The 24,187-nt window shown below is 31.7% G+C and overlaps 1 protein-coding gene across 5 annotated transcripts in view; it reads left to right on the top strand.

Annotated features, from left to right (window-relative positions):
* NOVA1 (NOVA alternative splicing regulator 1) overlaps positions 1–24,187 on the top strand; it is a 159,149-nt gene that overhangs the window by 130,784 nt on the left and 4,178 nt on the right. For 3 of the 5 annotated variants that reach the window (XM_080661886.1, XM_080661888.1, XM_080661890.1), the window contains one exon: positions 4,740–4,811. The exons of the other annotated variants lie outside the window; for them this stretch is intronic. In XM_080661886.1, the coding sequence (XP_080518012.1) occupies positions 4,740–4,811 (72 nt within the window). The remainder of the gene's footprint in view (positions 1–4,739; positions 4,812–24,187) is intronic. 5 annotated transcript variants of the gene reach the window in all.

Raw genomic sequence — 24,187 nt, 5'->3', positions numbered from 1 at the left:
CAAACGAATGTTAAGCACCTATTGGATGGATATATATATATATTTGTCTCAGGAAAGTTGAATTGTAAATAGTATTTTTTTTCTTGAAGTAGTCTTTGATAAAAGCATAGGTGAGAATCTAAAATTCAAAATATAGACCCTTGATTGCAATAGAGGAGCTAATTTCACTTGCATCTTCACAGTAGGAGAGAAAAAAGAAGCAAACAAATGAACTAAAGAAGCAGGTATCAAAAAAAGTAAGTGAGAGGCATTATGGTAAATGCACAGGATCTGGAGCAGGACTGCCAGGATTCAAGACTTAGCTTTTTTAAATTATCAGCTGGGTATTTTGGGGCAAGTTGTTTTACTTCTCTATACCTCAGTTTCTTTACTTATAACATGGGGATATTAATCTTAATTTATTTCATAAGGATATTGTGAATATAAACTGATTAAAACTATACCTTATTCCTAGTAGCTACTCTTTATAAATCATAATGACAAAAAGGAAATCAGTATTTTTTCTGTCAGAAAATAAGGAGAGGAAGTATGAGGAAATATACTAAAAAGATCAAATATCCAGAGGGAAAAAAATATTAGAATAAGTAACTTTGTAAATGGGAGATTATTGGAGATTTTAAAAGTTAGTTTTAGTCTCATGGTGAGAGCAAAGTCATTATTTCCTAAAGGTAAAGAGACTGGTTAGGTAAAAAGAAAAGTGGTACGAAGTGTGGAAATTGCTGATTTGAAATTTTGAATATACAAAGGAGAGAAATAGAAGTTAGATCAGAGAGACTCACATACCCCAGCTGCTCAGGAGGGATTGGCTTGTGTCAAAGAATAAAAAGGAGTTTGAAAAGGCAGAGAAATTTGAGGTGGGATTACAGAGGAAACAAGATGACACTAGTGGTGGAAAGGTACAACTTTAGGGTGTTAAGGCCTAGGCTGTGAAGAGTCTGAGTTGGAGTTCACAGTTTTATCTACAGTGAAAAGAATGCAAAGATGGGGAGGAAAGTGGTTTGGAAAACTGAAAAAGGTGTGATGAAGTCAATTGTAGATGAGGAAGCTCATTTTGGTTTCTTTTAAGTAATGAAGAATACCATTTGAAAGGAAAATGAAATACATGGGATTGAATGGTTCAGGAGAAGGACAAAATATAGAATAGCAATTATGAGGAAAGTAAGCTATGAAAGAAGAATATATTGTGAAAGATCTTTTGAAATTAGACAACACAAGTTTATATTAGGGCTAAGTAGTTCCAGATAGGTCAGGCATTGGAAGAAAGGGGAGAATACTTGTCAGAGGGAAAACCAAAGGTGATAATTACATATTTAAATATTATACCTATAATATTATAGAGCAGTATGCAGTTCTATTTTACAGAACTCGAAAACAGGTTTGGGAAGGTGATTACTTAAGTAATGTTACTCAGTCAGCTAGTGATAAGTTCCAAATTACAATTGAGATTTGTTGTCCATTGTTATGCTCATTGTACCTCTGAATATCAGAAGTTCCTGACAATCTATTACTGTAGATTTGCCTGAAGGTAAGCTTTATTTATTATAGACTTTATTTATAGTAATATTCTCTGGTCCAGCAAAACTGTCACTTGTTAACAAGAATACATTTTATAATTTGTAATTACTTTTCATTTCTATTACCCAAAACCTAGTTATATCTATATGTAACTAAATGCCTAATGTTAAATCTTGAATTTTTAAAAACTATACTCTGAAGAATCCACTATTTTAAAATTATTAAATACTTCAATTTTTTCTGCAATAAGTAACTCAACCTTTAATGTTTAAAGTGGAATCCATAAGCAGCCATTCAATTCATGTAAACAGAAATATTCTTTCCACTTGAAAGGTAAAATTTTGATAAAAATGACTGTCCTTCATAATCACTACTTGATAAATGTAAAAAAAAAATTTTCGAGGAGTATGTCCTTTGTGAATATTATTTATAACAGATATTTTAATGTATTGTTACTATATGGATGTTTAGTTACATCTTCATGATGTATATCAGAAATTTTACCAAATGATTTTTTAACTTGAAATCACTAAACTTGAAGTCTGTGTTGTAGGTAGGAGTAAACATTTTGTTTATAAAATATTAGGGAAACAAACATATTGTGTATTTATATTATATACTGAAATATTTCTTTTGGATTTTTCTGTTCTATTTTTTAGAATGATTGAGAAAAACTATCAAAGCTGTTTCATTAATTAATAGAACCTTTTAAATTAAAGGCATTTCTTTAATATATTTATAACTTCCTCTTTATGAGAACAGTTGCAACTAGTATTTAAAAGATCAACTTACATGTAGGCTTTCTGGGATCTATTGTTATAAGTTAATTTGTAAAGAGAGGATACTTTCTTTTAGTTTAACAGTAACTATAGGAATACTAGATAGCTGGAAAACTAATCACATGTTCATTTCATTATATGTTCATTATTTTAGAAAATATATTTAGAGACAATTTGCTGTAATATTTTGACAATCTTATCCCTTGAAGCCCAAGCTTATATAATTTTTACCTGTTTACTTAAAATATGAACTCTAACATATTTAATAACCAAATCTTTCATGAGTTTTTAAATGTTTATTATTATCCCAGAAGTTTAAAATTATTGTTTTTATATCTATGGGAAAGAAACAGCATTAGAATTAGGGACAATATTGATGAATCTGAGTTGTGTTGATTATTAAATATGCCCAATATTTCATATATATGCCAAGCATAAAGATATTAAATAAATTGATAGAAGGTAATATTAATGTGATTAAGAATTCTGAGCCACTTGATATTACTACTTTTTCCACGTAGTTCTTTGTAATATTTCAAGACCTTGTTGAGAATTCGTATCCCGTGCAAGGTAGATGTCATAGTGAGCCTGTGATACTTCACGTGATTTTACCCTGATAGGATAGCAGAGCCCAGCACACATACCTGTACTTCTGTAGGTTAGTGAATTTAGATTCTAACCTATATTTGGAGAAACAGCCTCTAGATTTATTTTACATCTACTTAGTCAGCCTCCTTATATTTATAAGACTACTACAAAATAGATTTTTAAATGTGCTAACTACTCACAGGAATTCTCTGAAATAAAAGTTATAACCGGAGATGAGAAAATAAAATCTTTACTCTTCCGTTCATAGTAGCAAGAAGTCCTATCATAGTATTGCAAGGAAAAGAAAATGTTAGGGCACATTTTAATGGTGGAAATTTAAAGTCTCTCTTGAGAAATGACAGGAATTTATTACAAAGAACAAAAGCAGAAAATGGATTTAAAGATTTGTCCTTCTTTTATGAGGTGTTACTTTTGAATGCAGCTCCTGTCCCCTTTTTAAATATGATTTAACAAAAACCTTGGTGTGACGCAACATTAAGTCTAGTTTTTCTCCAAGTATCTGAGGTTTCAACTGAGGAGGAACTAGGAATCCCTTGAGGAGTGGACTATTTAAATAAAGCATGACCTAATGTTGCAAGCAATCTTACATTGTTTTTGGAGAACAGTGAGTTAAGCAGGAGCCTGTGAATTTCTTATTCTTTCTTTTACTCTTAACTGCTTTATTCTACCCAAATAGAACTTTTGAATTTAAACGCATGAACATGACTATATTAAGTAATTGCATCTACTTTTCCTGACACTGCTGAACCTTTAAAGTTATGCTTTTGCTCATATCTGAGTAATATTGATGAATATATATTAATATAAAACATAATGTTCATTAGAATTGTGTCTATAATGTAAAATTACCCCACTTCACTTATTCAGAAATATTATCTACTGAGGTTGCTACTTAAGAAAAAGAAAAAAGAAAAAAATCTTAACATTTTACACTTTGTTTACTCTTTTACATAAGATTTTAAAATATTTTAATGAATTAATCAACAGATATGTTATCCTCTCATAAAACACTTTATATGTAGTATGTCTATTTGCTTGGAAGTGAAGTGAACAAAAAATATGATTCCTAACGTTTTTGTGCTTATTTTCTAGACAGGCTGATGATACTATGATATATTATTCCCTTCATCCATATTAAATTTTTAGTGTTTAGCATAAATGATAAAATAATATTATGGCAGTTGGTTAAAATGCTATTAGTTACTTGTTTATTAATATGAAGTTAATGTTTACATTTTCAGACGGGCTCTAAATTTATTAAAAGTTAATATTTAGAAGATAATGTGATACTAAGAACTCAGAACTGCAAATTTAGTTGCTTTTAGTATGGATCCCTAAATTCATGTGGAATCAACTTGTTGGTGATGTTCAACACATTAAGTAGGTGGATACTTTTATGCCAAAGTAAACTTCATTTCACCACTTCTTCCAATCCCCGACTGTATTCATTGATAGGAAAATGACTCTTTCAGTTTTACTCACTGAATTTCTTCAATTTTTGTTTCACATCTCTTTTCCCCCAAGAAAACAAAGGGAAAGAAAAGAGACTATTCATGAATATGGTCAGGATACCTTTAATACTCATGTGAATTTTTATCAGTCACCATCATGATTTCAAGTCATGAATTTATTTTTACATGCTTATTATGCATGCGTATTTACATGCATTGATTATTTAATTGATCTTAAATTTCATTAAATTTGAATTAATAGGAGAAAAATTTGTTCATAGGATTTTGTTCTCGTTATATTACATTTTATTTTATTTTGTTTTATTTGAATAATCAGTTTAAGGCTTATAAAGGTTGATTTGCTCCTAAACTGCTTTGTTCCCAGACATTGCCATCTTCCCCAACTACCACCAAGTCCTCTCCATCTGATCCCATGACCACCTCCAGAGCTAATCAGGTACAGTATCATCCTGTCATCTACACCATACCTTTCACGGGTGATTGCCTGCACACTGGAGAAAAAGATAATGGTGGGTTAAGGATGTATTCGTTCATTCACCACGATCAGATTCCAAATAACCTGGGAAAGAGATTTTATTTCTGAAAATTTGTATGCATTTTTCTTCAGATAACAAAAATATATTCAGGTGGTAGACTCCTATAATTTTGGATTTTTCCCCTTTAAATTATGATGACTTTATAAAGAGCTCTGAGGGTTATTTATTGAGTTGGTGTTTCTGATCTCCCTTATTGTTTCTTCCTAAGATTCTTGGTATATAACTTAAGAATATCATATATGTACAAAATAAATGTTTAAATATGACTTATTGAGCAAAGGTATATCTTTAAAAGTGAATGCATTTTCATTTGCTTTTTATTTCAGACATTCTTTACTATGTAAATAACTTTAAACTTTGGATGAAAAGCATTTGTAGCAATCTAAAAGTAACTGAAAATTGGTATTTCTGATCATTTTAATGCTATTTAATGACTCAGGAAATGGTATTTTCTTAGAATTTAATACTAGCGTTTTTTTTGGTGGAGTTGCAAACTGCAAAGTACAAATATATCTTATTAGTTTGATTTAATGATTGTTTGGTTCTGAATATTTGTAGGTCATTCTTCAAATGTGGTTAATTTTGGCAAATTTAAGGAAATCATCTAAAATATTTTATGTAATTCATTCATACTGTACTTTAACTTTACAATTGTGGAAAAATATATTTATTAAAATGATTAAACACATTTTCATTTTGTCTGAGTTGAGCTTCATTTAGGTGAGAAATGTTTTTTTTTCTTTAATACTTCCACTTTCTTACTAATATAAGATCTTATGGGATTAGTTAAATATTAAATGCTTATGTTTTAAATATATTTTTCACAGTTGACTAATAAATCATTAACTTTGAACTATATTTGCTAAATATATTGTGTCGCTTTTGCATATCATCTAATATAAGGCTATCATAATTTTGCTCACTATTGATTCTAATACTTTTGCATTCTTAGAAATAAATTAAAATAATAACTGGAAGCAAAACTAACAGGATGTTAGGAGTTGATTTTTATTTTATGTAATAGCATTCCCTCAGACAAAAATACTTTATAATGCTCACATTTTAGCCCCCAAAAATTGGTTTAAAAAGTATACATCTGTAGTGATGGAAACACAGCACTTCTCTTTGAAGGAAGTGATACTGTATATAAAGTGAGAACCAAGCTTGTATTAGTGATGCATTAAATTAAAAAGTGTGTGTGTGTGTGTGTATGCTTTATATTCCTTATCAATTATATGAGCTATAATTATATGATAATAGAAAACTATTGGGAAAATAACTGGCTTTATGTTTTTGATACTTCTTTTGCACTTCATCCTTATTTCTTTCTAAACAAAAACAAGACAAACGAATACAACTACAATAAAAAACAAATGCTTTTTCTGAACATAAATAGTAAACAATTCTGGATCTAGGAAGAAAAAATTTTCTATGAAGTTAAATTTGAATATTCTTTTATTTATTTTATATGAACATGTGAATTTTTATAAAATGATTTCTTTAAAAGCCTAATTATATGTTGATGTTTACCAATACATTTTGCTCTCTAGATATGTTACTACATCCACTTCTGCCAGAATCTAATATTTTTCTAATTTAAAATATTAAGTCATTTGTGGTTTTATACTGTGGTCCACTATACTCAGTTATATTTGTTAAATGTTTTATTTTTACTTGCTTTTCTTCTGTTCTTATACAAACAAGCATAGTAGCTCCTGGAAAACATGAGACAAAATATAAAAAAACAAAACAAAATCCTTAAATTCATTGAAGAAATTACAGTTATCATCCATCTTGATGTTATCAATAGTTTTATTCCCTACAGTATTTCCCAATAGATTCTATTTATATTGTAAGATAGAAGGTAATGTGGGTTTTGTTGTTCATAGGTCACAATTGTTTCTTGTGTATAATCCTAATTAAGTTAGTATCACTTTATTATATAGACTTAGATCTCTAAGGGGAACTGGAGTAGGATATATGATAATATTAACCCCTGCTTCCATAATTAAAATACTTTTAAACCTATAAGAAAATGACTTTTATTGCTGGTTTAGGTTTGCTTTATTCTTACCCAGCCATTTCGCAGACATGTCTCCAGTTTTATAACTGGAAGAAATGGTACAAACGCAGAGCATTCCATTTTAAATTAAAAATTATTGTTTAATGTGTTCTAGCTAATATGATACCCTATGCCAAGCATGTCAAACTCGCAGGCAGCAGGCCACATGCCATAAATGAGGCATGCGGCCTGCCGCCCGCTAGTTTGACATGCTTGGCCTATGCTGTTGAAAGCAGCTATAAACTTTAGTCATATGAATTTTTATAAACCAATATAAAATACATCCAGACTGTGTTATTTTCATTTTTGTTAATTATTTTAATAACTAAATGAGTTATGATTATGTTCTAGTTCTAGAATAGTTTGTCTGTTATAAACTAATGAGATCAAAAGAAATTAGGGAAACCCACACCTGAAACCTATATATTCATGTTGACCAATGTCACCCCAATCAATTGAATAAATAAAAATTTAAAAAGTAAATATAAAAAAGAAATTAGAGAGTATTAATCTTTTTAAACCCAAAAATGAAAAGCACAAAAAAATTTATTGAAGAGTTAGTTTTATCTGCAGTTTCAACATTTAAAAATATTTTCTATTCTTTTAAAAATAACTACGTTTCAATACATAGTGAGTGTTCCATTCTCAAATTTACATAGCTCATACTGACAGACTGTAGCTATAATATTGTGGCTCTATAATAATTTGACTCTGAAAATTGAAGAACTATCATATCAGAAGCCGTATAGAACGGAGGCTAAAAGTCAAGATTAGCCAAATTGCCTATGATCATAGCCTTGTTCTGTCACTTACTTGCTGAGTAAATTGGGTTCAGTTTTTTTTGTTTTTTGAAATTCAAATTATAATAGTACCTCAAAGAATGGATATACAGAATAAATTCATTAACTATTCTTAGAACAGCACTGTAATACTACATTAGGTTAGGTTATATTTATTTTATTTTTTTGAAATATCTTTCAACTAGTCATGAAAAAGAAAAATTATCCTTTAAGATGCTAAGTGATGTGGCACACAGCATGTTAAAACTTATATTTTTATTTATCTTTAAAGAAAAATTCTAAGATAGTATTGCTGCTTTTTCAACTCTAAAATATTTCTGTAATCAAAGTCTCTATGCTTTTTAAGATAGCTTAAACTACAATTATTTTCTTCTCTATTGAGAGTAGTTAGTTTTTGTCCAATTAATAGTGCAAATGTTATTATATCCCTTTGAGAAAGAAAAATTAACAAGATGCAAGTTTGACATTTTTTACAGTTGGAATTTTTAATATGAGACAAATGTAGAGATATAATAAGTAGAATTACATTCTTTGAGCAATGTATTTAAACTTAATTTTAAAAGTCAGTTGGTTTAATCTGTTCTTAGTTGATACTAACTTTTCAGTCACTTTAAGATTCCACAAAAAGTTTTTGTTAATCAGTGGTGCTAAAAACTAAATTTCATCCTTAATTTTTGGTTCCTGGTTGTTAGCTTTCCTGGGATTCTTCTCAAATTTTAGGAAAAGATTAAAAAGAGTGATTTTAGAAATATGTGCTTTATGGACATTTATTTTTTTGTGTACTGACAAATTTGAAATTATATATCAAAATATATAAAAACAAATGTAAAATAGGTAATTCATATATAATACCCCTGCTATGGTAACAGAAAAACAAATAAAATGTCTTGTCTCACTTTAAATTCATGACTGCAGATCTCACATGGGCTCTGACTGGTGTCAGATAATCAATCATAAGCCCATTCACCTTTTTACTCTCTAGATAACAATATCATAAATTCTCTTCTCCTTTCAATCTTCCTATTTGTTTTCTGTTGCTGTGTAACAAATTACTGCAAACGTAGTGTCTTAAATAGCACACGTTTATTATCTCATAGTTTCCATGAGTCCGCTTAGCTGGGTCCACTGCTCCTGGTCTCACAAGACTATAATCAAAGTATTGCCTGGGGTGCATTCTCCTCTAGAAGCTAAACCACAGACAATCTTCTTTTAAATCCGGGTTGATAGCAGCATTCAGTTACTTGCAGCTGTATGACTGAGGGCCAACTTCTGGCTTTTGTCAGGAGCAGCCCTCAGATTCTAGAGACTGCCCAGGTTCCTGCCCCAGGACCCTCTCTACAGGCACTTCACAGCTGGGCTGATTCCTTCTTGCAACGCTGGCAGGAGACTATTTTCAGTGTGTGCTAGCAAGATGAAGTCTTATTTATTGAACCTAATCACAGGAGGGACTTCTCATCTGCTTTACCATACAGCATAAGCAGAAAGTGACATTCTATTCCGTTGCCATAGTCTGTTGATTAGAATCAAGTCAGTTTACACCTATACTCAAATGGAGGACATCATACAAGGTGTAACACCAAGAGGCCATCTGGAATTGTCCCTACCACAACTCCCCATTATTTCTTGCTTCTTCCTCACACCCAGCTGATGACCTTGATTATTCTTCACTGAGAAAACACAAAGCAATAAAAAATATAAAAACTTACACAAACTCACACCAACATATATTTAATCAGCTGGCATGTATACCCACATAGTCTATCTTCTCATTTGTTATGGTTGGTAAACTTTTCCTGCTCCTAAACCTAGTAATTTTTATTGTACATTAAACCTTGCCCTTTTTCTTTTACTCAAGAACATCCTTCTGCAATTCTACCTTCTCTATCTTTTATCTGTCAAGTGTTTTATCTCAGTGGGATCATTTTCATTAGCATACATATATCTGTTTTTTCTCCTATTTTATAAGACAAAAAAAAAAAAAAACACCACACACCTTTTATCCCATTCCCCCACCATCTAACACCCTAATTCTTGTACTCCTTTGTAGCAAAACTCACACAAGTATTTACTCTCTGTTTTTCAATTTCTGTTTTTCAATTCTTTCTTAAAACTGCTTTACTTAGGTTTTCGCCTATGCCATTCCTCCAAAACTGTTTTTCCAAGAATATCCGTGATGACCACATTGCTAATTCCAGTTTATTCTCAATCCACATGTTAATTGATCTATATTTGCCATAATGTATCACTTAGACTTTCTTGATATGCTTTCTTTACTTGACTTCTGGGATACTACATACTTGGTTTTCCTTCTGGGTCATGCCATATGTTTGTCTCAGAATCCTTGCTAGTTCCTTCCCTCATTCCACTTAATGTTGGAGTGCTCCAGGCTTTAATACTTGAGACTTCTTCTGCATTTATACTTTTCATCTAATACCTTAGCTTTTATGTGCTGATATCTGCAAAATGTATGTCTTCAGTGAGAGGCTTTACTATGAACTAATAGGGCTTAATCCTTAGGATTCCTCACCTGCACTGACTTATTGCAAGTCCCTGCACCTAATTTTATGTTCATAATTTTGAATGTATTTTCCAAAGATGTACCCTAAAATTGTATAATATTCAGGCCCCCTTCATAATTTGGGTTCATATTTATTTCTAGGAATCTAGATCTCACAGTGAAACTACAGACTATATCCAGTTTGACCCTCAGCATTTCCATTTGCATATCTAAAGGGACATCTTAAATTCAACAAGTCCAGAAACTCTCCAAAACTGCTCTGCCTGTAGCCTTTGTCACCTCTGTTAAAGGCGACTCCATTCATCTACTTGTTCAGATCAAAAATTCCAAATCCATATCATCTTTTCTTTAGCACCTCAAATCTAGTATGTAAATATACTAAGCATGTCTTATTACATCCATTGCTTCCCTCCTCCAAGACTGAATCATTGCAGTACCTTCATATAGATTTCCCAGCCTTTCTACCCTTGCTCTCCAGTCTCTTCTCCACTGAGCAGACTGAGTCTTCCTTTTAAAATGTGTCATTTTAACATTTTCTTTGCCTATACTTGCAGTTGTTTTTCATTTTTCTCAGTAAAACTAGTATCCACAAAATGACATCCATTAATTTACAAGATCTGGCCCTTGCCACATTACCTCTTTCACTTCATTTCCTAGCACTTAAGCCTCACTCACCCTGCCCCAGCCACATCGACCTGCTTGCTTCTTTTCCTTGCCGACATTGCATATGTTCTCACCTCGGTATTTTCCTCTTGCGTTTTCTCTTCATGAAATTATGTTATTTCAGAGATCTACTTGGCTAATATCATTTTAGTCTTCAAGTCTTTGTTCAGAATTCACCTTCTCAATAAGTTTTACCTCACCATCTGTTAAGCATTACAACCTGGCCTCACCTTACCTCAGTTCTCCTGATTCCCTTTATCTTGCTATATTTTTCCATTGCTTCATAGAATACTATATACTTTGCCTGTTATCATATTTATTATGTATTCTGTCTTGCTTTCCTAGAAAAGAAGGTGCATGAGGACAGGGATCTTTGTTTTATTATCTGATGTATCAAAGCAATAATAGAGTAGATTCTCAATAAACCTTTCTTGAATGAATAGTATTGGAAGAATAGGTTTATAGTCTATATGCTTTAAAACTTATTTTTTATTTTTGATAATCCCCTCTACAGATGAAATTTTGTACAGAAGTTCTCTAAAAATATAAACCAACTGGAAAAATACTTTCATTGTAATAAATAGGTTAAGTTAATGTGACATAGCCTTCTTTGTTAGATTTCTATTTTACTCTTTGTAGTACTCAGAACACAATTTGAAAACCAGTCAGATCTTGTCTCATATTGTCGTAATTAACCAATGTAATATTAAATTTAATTTTTTCTTCTTCAGTGTATTTGTGTGAGCTGTATGTGTGTGTGAGTGTGATGTCAGGGTAGTGTTCTTTAGAAGTCTGTTTAAGAAAGTCCTAGAAAAATAATGAAATCTAAATGCTATTTTTAAATGAACTTATTGACTTTATAATATACATTAAAATTTATGTACTTTGCTTACTGTTAGGATGAACCTTATAAAATTGCTGATATTTGAGTGCGATTTCTTATGGTTCAATTTAGTGTATATCATGTAAATATCAAAATTTCCCCTAATTCCCAAGAATAAAATGAACCAAAAAAAACACAGAATTCATGTTAAGAGAATATACATTTTTTTTGTAAAGACATAAAACATTCCTTTAATAAATAGACTTACAATGACTTTGGGAGGGAAGATTTAATGTCATAGAAATATCAATCCCTTTCAATTAAAATATAATTTATTGCACTTTCCTTTTTCTTACCAATTTTATCTGGTTTTCTGGGAGAGAGAAACAAGACAAAAATGATTTTAATATTAAACAAAAAATAAGTGCCTGAGAATTGCCATGCTATGATCCATAAAATAATTATCAAGAAAATATTTGTGTAGGATGACGTACTTCACTTAATATTAAAATTTGCTATAAGGCTATTATAATAAAAGCATGTGATAGTAACACAAACAGATGTAATTGTCAGTGGTACATAATAGAGATTTCAGAAATAGATCCAAATATATATATATATATATATATATATATATATACACTTAATTGTATCTTATCATGCATTAAGAAAAGAAGTATTAAGTCAGGGGTTAAGACAACTGTGTTCTCAAGCCATAATTCCAGGCTTTAAATCAAATCTTTGCCACTTCTGATTTTCTGATTTGAAGAAACATCCTTAACTTTGCCATGTGTGTTTTCTCATTGTAAAATGTGAATAATAACAGTGCCTACCTCATAGGGTCATCATGGTTCTTAAATGAAGCAATACATGAGAAGAAGCAGAACACTGCCTGAAACAGAGAAACATTTAAGTATGATTTTAATTCATTTTAGAAAGGATGTTTTATTTAATAAATGGTGCTGGTATACTTGACTCTCCACCTGAAAGAAAATAAATTTATACTATATAATATCTAAACATAAATCTTAATGCATTCAAGATTGAAACTGTAAGCTAATTGATGAAATTATAGTGTGTGAAATCATCTTGATGATGTCTTTCTTAGGAAGAAAGAAATCCAAAACATGAAAAAATTGTTAAAATATTTGAATATGTAAATACTTTATATATTTTGGTGTATCAGAATACACCATTAATAAGGAGAACATGATAATATCCTTGGGAAAAATATGTTCAACAGATATAGCAATAAATTGGTAACTCAGACTATACAGAGAACTTCTAGATTGGTATGAAAAAAACGGGTAAAGATGATATAAATCATCATCATGAGATCGTACTTTTTTCTACCAGATAGACAAAATCTTATGCATGTATATAATACACATATATCATGAATGCAAAAATTAATCTGTGTATTTACAAATTAAAACTGCTGGCAAAGATATGGGAAATAATCATTCTCATCCAGTGTTGACGTAAGAAATGATGTAACATTGCAGCTTTTGAGAAATTATCCAGTAAAACAATGCACCAATACATAAAAATATAGAGACAAGTATTATATATTGCAGTGTTATTTAGAGGGGCAAAAGTTGGAAAACAACCTGACCTCTTAACAGGAGCATAGCTGAATAAATTGTGGTATTCAGAATACTATGTGGTGAAGCTATTAAAAATGATGAGTTAGAGCCACATAAATTAGCCTAGAATAGTATTCGTAATATATTAACTACAGAAAATTAAGTTGTTGGTATATAGCCCTACTTTTTCAGTGTCTTTTTTCTTATTAATTAAATTTATTGAGGTGACATTGGTTAATAGTTTTATACAGGTTTCAAGTGTAAATTCCTATGATACATTATCTGTATATTGCTTTGTGTACCTACCACCCAGAGTCACATCATCTTCCGTCACCTAGTTTTTGGATCCCTCTAACCTCTACCTCCTCCACACCCCATTCCTTTTGGTAACCACCATACTGTTGTCTGTCTGTGTCTCTTGAGTTTCAATTTTATATCCCACACATGAGTGAAATCATATGGTTCTTAGCTTTTTCTGACTGACTTCTTTCACTTAGCACAATATTCTCAAGCTCCATTCATGTCGCAAATGGCAGTATTTCATCCTTACAGCTAAGTAGTATTCCATAGTATAGTCAAAAACATCTTATGTTCATTTATCATCAGAGTGATGACAAAGAATATGAATGTTAACTTTTTTATATCTCTACTTTTAAACTTTATTTTTCAATTAGAGTTTAAATGTAGTATCTACATTTTATTTTCCTACTTTTATTTTTTATTCTCACCCAAGGACATGGCCATTGATTTTTAGAGATAAGGAAAATGAAAGAGAGATCAAGAGAGAGAGAGAGAGAGAATGCAACATTGACTGGTTGTTTCCCCTATACAACCTGAACAGGGATTGAATCCGCAACCTAGGGATATGCCCTGACAGCGAGTTGAACTCGCAGCCTTTCGTTGGATAGGGATGATGCTTCAACCAACTGTACCACACTAGCCAGGGCTCAATATCTACCTTTTTAAAGATGTTGTCTAAGAAACTAAAACAGTATAGAAAGGGTAATGACTTCAGTTGTGGTAAGTGCAGTGTTTTAGGGACTATAAAGCGGGACTTTCCCAAAAGATTGGGAAAGATTGAATTGCCTTTGATATACAGTATACCTGTTTGAGTTGCTTGACTCCTTCATTTTCTAGTTTGGGATGCTTTATAAAGGAGACTCAAAAAGGGTCAAAGAGAAGCTTCAGGCCTCAAGGAGGCACTTAGTAACTGGCGAAGAAAATGGCAGTTGTTTCACATTTTAAAATGGTTACATAATATCTATATTTTTCTTAATATATCAAAGGTTCTCAGTCCTAGCTTCACATCAAAGTTACCTATGGAAATTCTTATTTAGTAGGTCTAGGATGAAATTAGGTATCTGTATTTGAAGAATTAGAGAAATGTTTCCTGAAGCCTCTTGAGATATTTGGGGAATACTGTTACTCTATGAAAAATGCACATTCATATATTAAAAATGATGATAATTGTATGCTATGTAACACTGACTTTTCTCAAACTTTAATTCAAGGCTTTTTTCATGAAATAACACCCTTTGAAAGTTATTTGAAAAATGAAATTAAACAAAAAATTCTGATTTGTACAAAAGTTGAAGGGTAGGTGTTAGTTTTATCATCGAGAACAGTAAAGGTTTACTAATTGATACTATTTAAATCTATGAAGAGATATTATACAAATGATGATTATATTTTCAGAGCATCATTAGTCATTTGACTATTGCCATATACCGTTAGAGGTTCCCTTACCTTGGAGGTCTTTATGTATAGATTACGTTAGTATTTTTAAAAATTGTTGAGCAATAACCTTGCCAAAAAAATATGGAAAATGGTTAAATGGGCGCTTTCTAACCATATTCATTCCATTGCAAACTTCTAATTTTGTTAGTGTGCTATGCTGTGTATATGATATGTATAATCTTCACACTCAGTGATGTGAAGCAGATGATTTCCCTGGGGACAAGTTAAGAATTACTGCTGAAAGCAGCATACCTTTAATATGTTCAGGTTAAAATTATAACACACCATTTGGTAAATACCATGTTATGTGACCTTCAAAAGTCCTTTTAAAGGTATGGTTTTGTATGAAGATATATTTATATTTATGAAAAGCCTAGGGCTTCTCACATTTTCAAATTGAAGAAAGTGGTGCATTTCAGGGGCAAAGAGGTAATGAAATAGTAACTCTGAAATGGTTCTTATTTTGTATCCCAAATATGGCTCGGACATTGCTAAAAATGCATAGATTGCTTTATCTAGTATTGGCTGTGAGGTAGGTAGATTTGCAATACTCCTTCTTTTTGGTCTACCTAGTAGGTAAAGGTGGTTTGTTTGTTTCATCAACATTCTTCCTGCAATCATAGCTAAGGTAGTTCTTACACGCAGCATATCCTCAAGACAGACATTATGCATGCTTTTATATAACCAAAGCACTTAAAGCCTCTATTTCAGAACGTGCACTAGTCTTCTAGCTCTGTCTGTGTGTGTGTGTGTGTGTGTGTACAGTTTATTTCAAATAAAGCCATATAAAATGGAAAATTCCTAAAATAGGAAAACTGGGTAGTTATCAAGTTTATTTTCAAGATTTTTACTTTCTTTTAAGAATGCTTAGAAATAGGAACGTCTTTGCATATTCACTCAGCTTACGGTAGTTTCCTCAGATTAGGGAGTTTGATTTCTGTCATTATGAAATAAACAATTGGTCCTTGTTATTTGTTTTTATAACTTTTAATTTTTTTATTTAAAAATATTTTAGAATATAATAAATTGATAATTTTAATTTTTTCTTCTGAACCTAATACCTTATAATTCATTCTGTTGGTGTTTGGTTTAGCTATTGCTTTTTTCATCAGTTAGATCATACTGTCTGTCTGTTACTCTTTTTTTTTTTTTTAAATATATTTTATTGATATTTCACAGAGAGGAAGGGAGAGGGATAGAGAGTTAGAAACATCGATGAGAGAGAAACATCGATCAGCTGCCTCCTGCACACCTCCCACTGGGGATGTGCCCGCAACCAAGGTACATGCCCTTGACCGGAATCGAACCCGGGACCCTTCAGTCCGCAGGCCGACGCTCTATCCACTGAGCCAAACCGGTTTCGGCTGTCTGTTACTCTTTAAAAATGTTTTTGAAAAAGGAGTTATTTTATTTCATTAACTAATTTCAAATTGCTATTAACCAAATAATAGAAATCATAAAATTAATGTATTTTTATTTGTGATTAATTAAGTAATAGAAGTGAACTACTTTATTTATAGGAAGAGAACTTAGTTTTGGGACTAATAACACCTTTTGTTAAAATGCAGACATTCTTTTGTACCCTTTTATATATTAGTTTATATCTGTTTTCTTATCCAAAGTATTAATAAAATAAGAATAATTTATGACATTTTAATTTCTTAATGACAGTCATTTGGGGCAATAATTATCAACCTCCCTTTATGCTAGTAAGACACTGAAATGCAGACATCCATTATTTTTTTTAAAAAGTATTGCCATTAGGAAAACTGTTGGTGAAATTAAGATATAAGAAATGTTGAGTTAGCCCAGCTGGTGTGGCTCAGTGGTTGAGCATCAAGTATGAACCAGGAGGAGGTCACAGTTCAATTCCCGGTTAGGGCACATGCCCAGGTTGCAGGCTGGATCCCCAATGTGGGGCATGCAGGAGGCAGCCCGTCAATGATACTCTCTCATCATTGATGTTTCTATTTCTCTCTCCCTTTCCCTTCCTCTCTGAAATCAATAAAAAATATATTTTTAAAAAACGAAATGTTGAGTTAGATGATTAGTAAATATAAAATACCTACAAGCATCTAAAATTTGATTTTAATAATATTATAAATCTTGTCAAAAATATAGAACATATCAGTCTTTTCAATTAATTAATGATAATATTTTATTTTAGTGGTAAAAATGTATAAAGAAAAATTTTATAAAACAATTATTAAACTATAATATTTAAAATAAAGAGATCAATCAAAGGACTTGTATGCATGCATATGAGCATAATCAATGGACACAGACAGGGGATGGGGTGGGGGGTGAGGGCATGTGCTGGGGGTTGGGGGCAGCCGGGGAGAGGTCAATGTAACACAAACAATAAAGAATTTTAAAAAATATATACATTTATAAATTTTAAGAAATCTGGCAAATAATATAAAAGTTAAATATATATGTAGAGTTTGGATTAAACAGTGTAAAATTATATGTAGGTTAAACTAAAAGGGAAGATCAGAGATTGAATTTCAGATAAGAGTTTTTTCTTATCAGGTAAACTATATTATTTTAATTTTTTAAGAGCAGTGTAGCAAAAGGAAATAGAAAAAAAATCCCCAAATTAGGCTGCTGAATAAATAAATCCTGCAAAATCAGAATAAACAATTCATTTAAAATAAATTTAGTAAATTTCTGGTGTTCATTGCACAATTATTGAGTGTCTGCCGTGTCCAAGGTACTGTTCTAGATGTTGAGAATATAGTGCTAATAGAATAGGATTAAGAACTCGCTCTCATGAAACTTATAATTAGCAGTATTATAAAGACTTCTAATATTTAAGTGTATATAAGAATGATTGATTTTTAGAGAGAGTGGAAGGGAGGAGAGGGGGGGTGAGAGAGAAAAATATAGATGTGAGAGAGACACATTAACTGGTTGCCTCTGGCACGCACCCGGACCAGGTCCTGGGATAGAACCTGCAACCCAGGTATATGCCCTTGAATGGGAATCAAATCTGTGACCTTTGAAGTGTGCAGGCCACGTTCTAACCACCAGCCAGGGCTGTTATCAGATTTCTAAAGGATTCTAAATCTGTGTTACTAATTTCAGTAATTTAACAAGAGTAAAGCATCTGTACATTTATCTTTTTGTATATGTCAGTACAGTTGCAGTAAATTTATTGAATTTTTTATTTTACATATGATAAAGTAAAGATAGTTAGTTTTAAGAACCCAAAGTTGTATTTTACACATACACACACAGCCATGATGGAATCTTTCAAATCATTTGCTGTTTAGTTATAAAAATCTGTATTTTATTTTTAAAACCATTATTCAATTGGTAACTTCAACCAGGTGCAAATAGGAAATGCAAAAGTGATATTGGCCTTGAGGAAGATAAAATATTTTAAAAGAGGTAAATGTCTGTCTCTGATATAAGCCTGCACACGATAAGCAACATAATAAGAAATGTAGAAAACACTCTGACAGTTCTGGTTTTAGGTAACCAGGACTGAGTTTACAAAGTACATTGCATTTTAACTCTTCTTGTAAGACATAAGATATCAGAAGTCAAAAATGTATGACTTTTAAGGGAAGAACAGTGTGGAAATATAGGTAACATTTTATCAGTTGGAATAAATGAATAAACAGAGGCAAAGATATAGAAAAACACCTACTATAGGCTATATTCAGGAACTAGCCCTAAAAGATGAAGCTGGGAATACAGGTTGGTGACAGGGTATGGAGAATTTGGAATGTCTATGAAGGGAGTCTGGATAATGCAGTGGTTAGTTGAAGGGGATTGTCACTGAAGCCTGTTGAGTAGAGTTTTTCAGAATGCTAAAATGAAAACTCCTCAACCACAATCTTACCAAGCTGTCTGATTTTATAAATGATGAAACTGAAGTGATTTGACAAAGGTCATCCAGCAGAGCCAGGGTGAAAGCCCATATCTCCTAACTGCCAGTTCTAGACGCTTTTTTTTTTTCTTTCTTGATTAAGGTATTACATATGTGTCCTTATCCACCATTGCCCCATCACCCCCGGACTCATGCCCTCACCCCCCCTAGTGTCTGTGTCCATTGGTTAGGCTTATATGCATGCAAAGAAGTCCTTTGGTTGATCTCGCCCCCTTACCCCCACCCTCCCTGCCTTCTCTCTGAAGTTTGACTGTCTGATCGATGCTTCTCTGTCTCTGAATCTGTTTTTGTTCATCTGTTTATGTTGTTCATTATATTCCACAAATGAGTGAGATCATGTGATATTTATCTTTCTCTGACTGGCTTATTTCGCTTAGCATAATGCTTTCCAGTTCCATCCATGCTGTTGCAAATGGTAAGAACTCCTTCTTTTTTATTGCAGTTTAGTATTCCATTGTGTAGATGTACCACAGTTTTCTAATCCACTCATCTGCTGATGGGCACTTAGGCTGTTTCCAAATCTTAGCTATGGTAAATTGTGCTGCTATGAACATAGGGTGCATATATCCTTTCTGATTGGTGTTTCTAGTTTCTTGGGATATATTCCTAGTAGTGGGATCACTGGGTCAAATGGGAGTTCCATTTTTAGTTTTTTGAGGAAACTCCATACTGTTCTCCACAGTGGCTGCACCAGTCTGCATTCCCACCAGCAGTGCACGAGGGTTCCTTTTTCTCTGCATCCTCGCCAGCACTTGTCATTTGTTGATTTGTTGATGATAGCCACTCTGACAGGTGTGAGATGGTATCTCATTGTCATTTTGATTTGCATCTCTCAGATGATTAGTGACTTAGAGCATGTTTTTATATGTCTCTTGGCCTTCCTTATGTCCTATTTTGAAAAGTATCTATTTAGGTCCATTGCCCATTTTTTTTATTGGGTTGTTTATCTTTCTTTTGTTAAGTTGTATGAGTTCCCTGTAGATGTTGAAGATTAAACCCTTATTGGTAATAACATTGGCAAATATGTTCTCCCATGCAGTGGGCTTTCTTATTGTTTTGTTGATGGTTACTTTTGCTGTGCAAAAGCTTTTTATTTTGATGTAGTCCTGTTTATTTATTTTCTCTTTAGTTTCCATTGCCCTTGGAGCGGTATCGGTGAAGATATAGACACTTTTTATTACATCACACTTTAGGTAGGATAAAACAGTAGGACTGGGCAAGAAACATTTCAAGGAGGGGGAAGACCAACACTGCGTAACAGGGAGCAAGAGAAGGTATGGATAGGTCCCACTTTAAAACCTGGTGTTGGTAATAGGTGAGGGATAAGGATATATGAGAAAAGACAGCATGGTATTTTACAATAGGTATTAGAAATCCTATGAAAACTTTTGATTTGGTTATCAAAAGTGAGGAGATTAGACAGAATAGTAAAGAGTTAAAGGAGCTGATTTTTTATTCTTTCTGGATACTTGCATTCATATAGCTCTGTGGTACATACAGGGTGGGGCAAAAGTAGCTTTACAGTTGTTCCTATGGAAAATAATTAATAATAATACAAGAATAAACTCCATGTTTCACATACTCACAACTGTAAACCTGCTTTTCCTCCACACTGTATTTTGTTAAGTCAGTACTTTTCAGGAATGCACTTTTTTATGTATATAAAATGTATATTAAATGAAAAGATATAATTTTTATATTTATTTTAGTCAGCAGTTCAATATACATACCTCAAAATGACAGAGGCATCTCCATTGGACACTACTATGCCTCAGTAACCTAAGGTATAAACCATTATGGAAATGAAAGAGACGGCTCCTATTAATTAGATCATTAGGGCATATCTTTATTAAAGGCAACTTAAGTAATCCACTTCCATCTCTTTACCAGTGCTATGACATCTTGATTTTTAGAGCATCAAGAGCCACAATAAAATGTCAATATTTTTTTTTGGATAGTCAAACAATACATGATATAACAAGAACATAAAAATATTTTCAAATATACTATTTGGTTGGTTGCAAATTATAGAAATCCAACTCAAAATGGCTTAAACAAAAAGGAATTACTGATTCTGTGCTGGCTTTAGATTAGACTCAGATGCCAAAATGCTGTCAGAAATTTCTCTCTCTTCACTTCTGGAGTTTCCTTTTATATAGGTTAACTATTTTTAGTCTGGTTCTTCCTCTCTCCATACGATGAGAAGACAGTAACTAGTAATGTCAAGCTGTGTTTTACTAGATTAGAAACAGGTATCTCTATCCCAACAGTTTCACCATACTATCAGGCTAATTCTTACTGGACCATCATGTGTCATGTGCTCAATCCCAAATCAGTAAGTAGCTGAATGAATGAATGAAATAACAGGTATCTACTATTGAATTGCTTTATAAATGTAAGACCATACATAAGAAGCAACCCTAAATAAATATAGTCCATACTATTAATTGGGGTATTTTAAATTATAGTGGAATGAGTTTTGCATTTATTTTAAAGTATAGTTTAATGAAATAGTTCAATAATTTTTCTATCATGATGAAGAAGACATGATGTCTTACAAACACTCTCAGACCTTTATAAGACCATAACGTGTTCAAGTTCTTATATGGCAGAGGAATAAATTTGTTTTAATGTTCATTTTCAATCAGAAACATATCAATATTAAAACCTACCTATTTGTTATTTTAAATACTTTTCATAGCATTCCCATAGGGCTCGTTTGTGGTTGCAAGTCAACAATACTCAAATGGGTTTAGGTTTGTACAGGAACTTTACAACAGAGAGATAACAGAGCAATTTTATGGGAATATCTGATAGTAAAGAATGGGATACTGTCAGTACAAAAATATGAAAGACATTTAGATATATAATCATCATCCCCCAAAGAATTTCTTACCCCTTCTCCTTCAAATTGGTCTTTGTGACTCTTTTGTATCAGTACTTTTAACACTTTTCTGCACATTTACACAGCTGTTATCTACAACTAATCTAGAAGCTCCTCAAAGGCAGGAACAGTGTCTCATATATCTGTTATCTCTAGCTCCCAACACAGGGCCTGGGCCACTTGGTAAGTATTCCATAAAAGACTGGACAGATGATAAAATTATAGATCTTAGTTCTGAAGGGAAAATGGATTTGTAACTGTCAAGAACATGCCTGATTTAGTCGGTACATACTACATCAAATAATTTGTATGCTATTTAAGATACAATTCTTTCTCTCAATTCTTTAAAAATAAGAATACATATATTTGTGTCAGTTTGTTAACAAACCTCACCACAGAAAATGAAGCTGTGCATGTGATTAAAATCAGATATTTATCATTTCAGTGGAGATGCAAACACTGTCTATGCATAGACTTTTCTTTTAGTAAATGCTGTATTCCTATATCTAAGAAGTAAGCAAATAGGCTGTCTTATTCTTCATGCTCCTTGTCTCCCTCACGCTCACCCCCACCCAGTATTCAGTTGCCCACCATCTCTAGGCTTCCACTCTGGTGTTTCACTTCTTGGCTCTGACTTAACACATAAAATGGAAATGGAGCACTGCTGTCTCTGAGATATCATACAAATGAATTACTTTTTTTGTCTCAACTTCTTATTAGAGGGTCTGTTTTCAGTCTGTGTCCATATTAGATTAATATGAAGTGTGCAAATATATATTTTTAATCATTTAAGAAAAAAGATTGTCTAAATCTAAGAGGCTTTTAATATTTTTGTGTCAGAAATAAAAGTTGGGTGACATATTCCGTGGCTAGGCTATTAAATATTTATATTTAGTAATGTGGAATTTAATAACTTTATATTTCCTAATTTAATTTCTAAGATAAGTAATCTTATGCAGAATTATTACAATCTAAAGTTAAGTGCTACATATTATAAATATTAATATGCAATTATTAATGTCTTCTTTTAAATTATAACACACCTTTAGCCATATGTGGACAAATGCCAGTTATACCTACAAAACTTGGGGGTTGCTTCAGTATTTGAATTATGGCTGACAATATTTTATATAAGATATTTCAAATAGTTATAAAATAAATTCCAGGTAATAGTACTTATTACAAAAAGACATCTTTAGTATAAGGATAGATGATATGGTGTAATTCTTTAACTTCTAAAGATACAGATTTTTAGTTTCATGAAGAGTCCACCCACTGCTTCTAAACTATATATTATTTCAGAATTTTTTAGTATTGAAAAGAAAGAAAAATTATTAAAGAGAAATAAAAGAAAGGTAATGTGCAATTATGTAAGTATTAGGCACACATTTGCAAGTTCTTTTGGGAAGGACAGAATTAGTACGAGAGTTTAAAAAGTAAAAAAGCTGTGGATGCATTAGATGTAGTATGAGACTGATGTGCAGTATGTTTTCAACAATATTTTATTGCAAAATTGTTCTGATTTTAAAAAGTAATATTTATAAAGAATACTAATATTGGGCATTCAGAATTTAAATCCTTAAAAGTAAATTTTCTCAATATTTTGTGTGAACAATATAAAATATAAGGATGATTCTAATTCATATTTATAATTGTTTTAAGATGTAATCATGGTTTAACTTTCTAATTATAACACTTTAACATACTTTAATTTATCATTTCAGATAAATAATTTTCTATTTAAAAAAAGCCTGTGAACAAAATTAACATGTTAAAATTTATTTCTCAGTCTACTTCTTAAAACTCAATGCATTTAATCACATGGAATATGAGGGATGTATTTGACATTCCTAAGAAATGTTTCTAGAACACTTAGATTTCCTTTAATTAAATGAAATAATTATATAAACAGATCTGAATGAAACAAAATTCTACTGTGATTATAAATTATATGTGTGGAAAGAAAAGTGTATGTGTGTATGTGTGTGTTTATGTGCATAATATATGTACATATATTTATGAGGTGACCCTGTCTAGAATTTGAATTTATACTTCCACCATTTACTGTCGTCAAGAGCAAAATGCCAAAAATGTGTAGCTCTGTTTCTTTAAAATACTCTCACCCAAATCCATTGTAAAGATAGCATGGTATTACTTGCTTAAAATGAGCTAATTAAATATCTGATAAAATATCCAAACTAAATTCTTTGTCAAATTTTAACATATTATTTCAGCCTGCCCATGTTAATGTTTGTGACAAGGAAAGCAATTCTTCAGTGCTTTGTCAGTGACACAACACTCTCAG

The sequence above is a fragment of the Plecotus auritus genome, assembly GCF_963455305.1.
Source record: "Plecotus auritus genome assembly, chromosome: 1".
Lineage (NCBI taxonomy): Eukaryota > Metazoa > Chordata > Mammalia > Chiroptera > Vespertilionidae > Plecotus > Plecotus auritus.
Note: the sequence above shows the minus strand (reverse complement) of the source record. Positions and strands in the feature narration are given on the sequence as shown.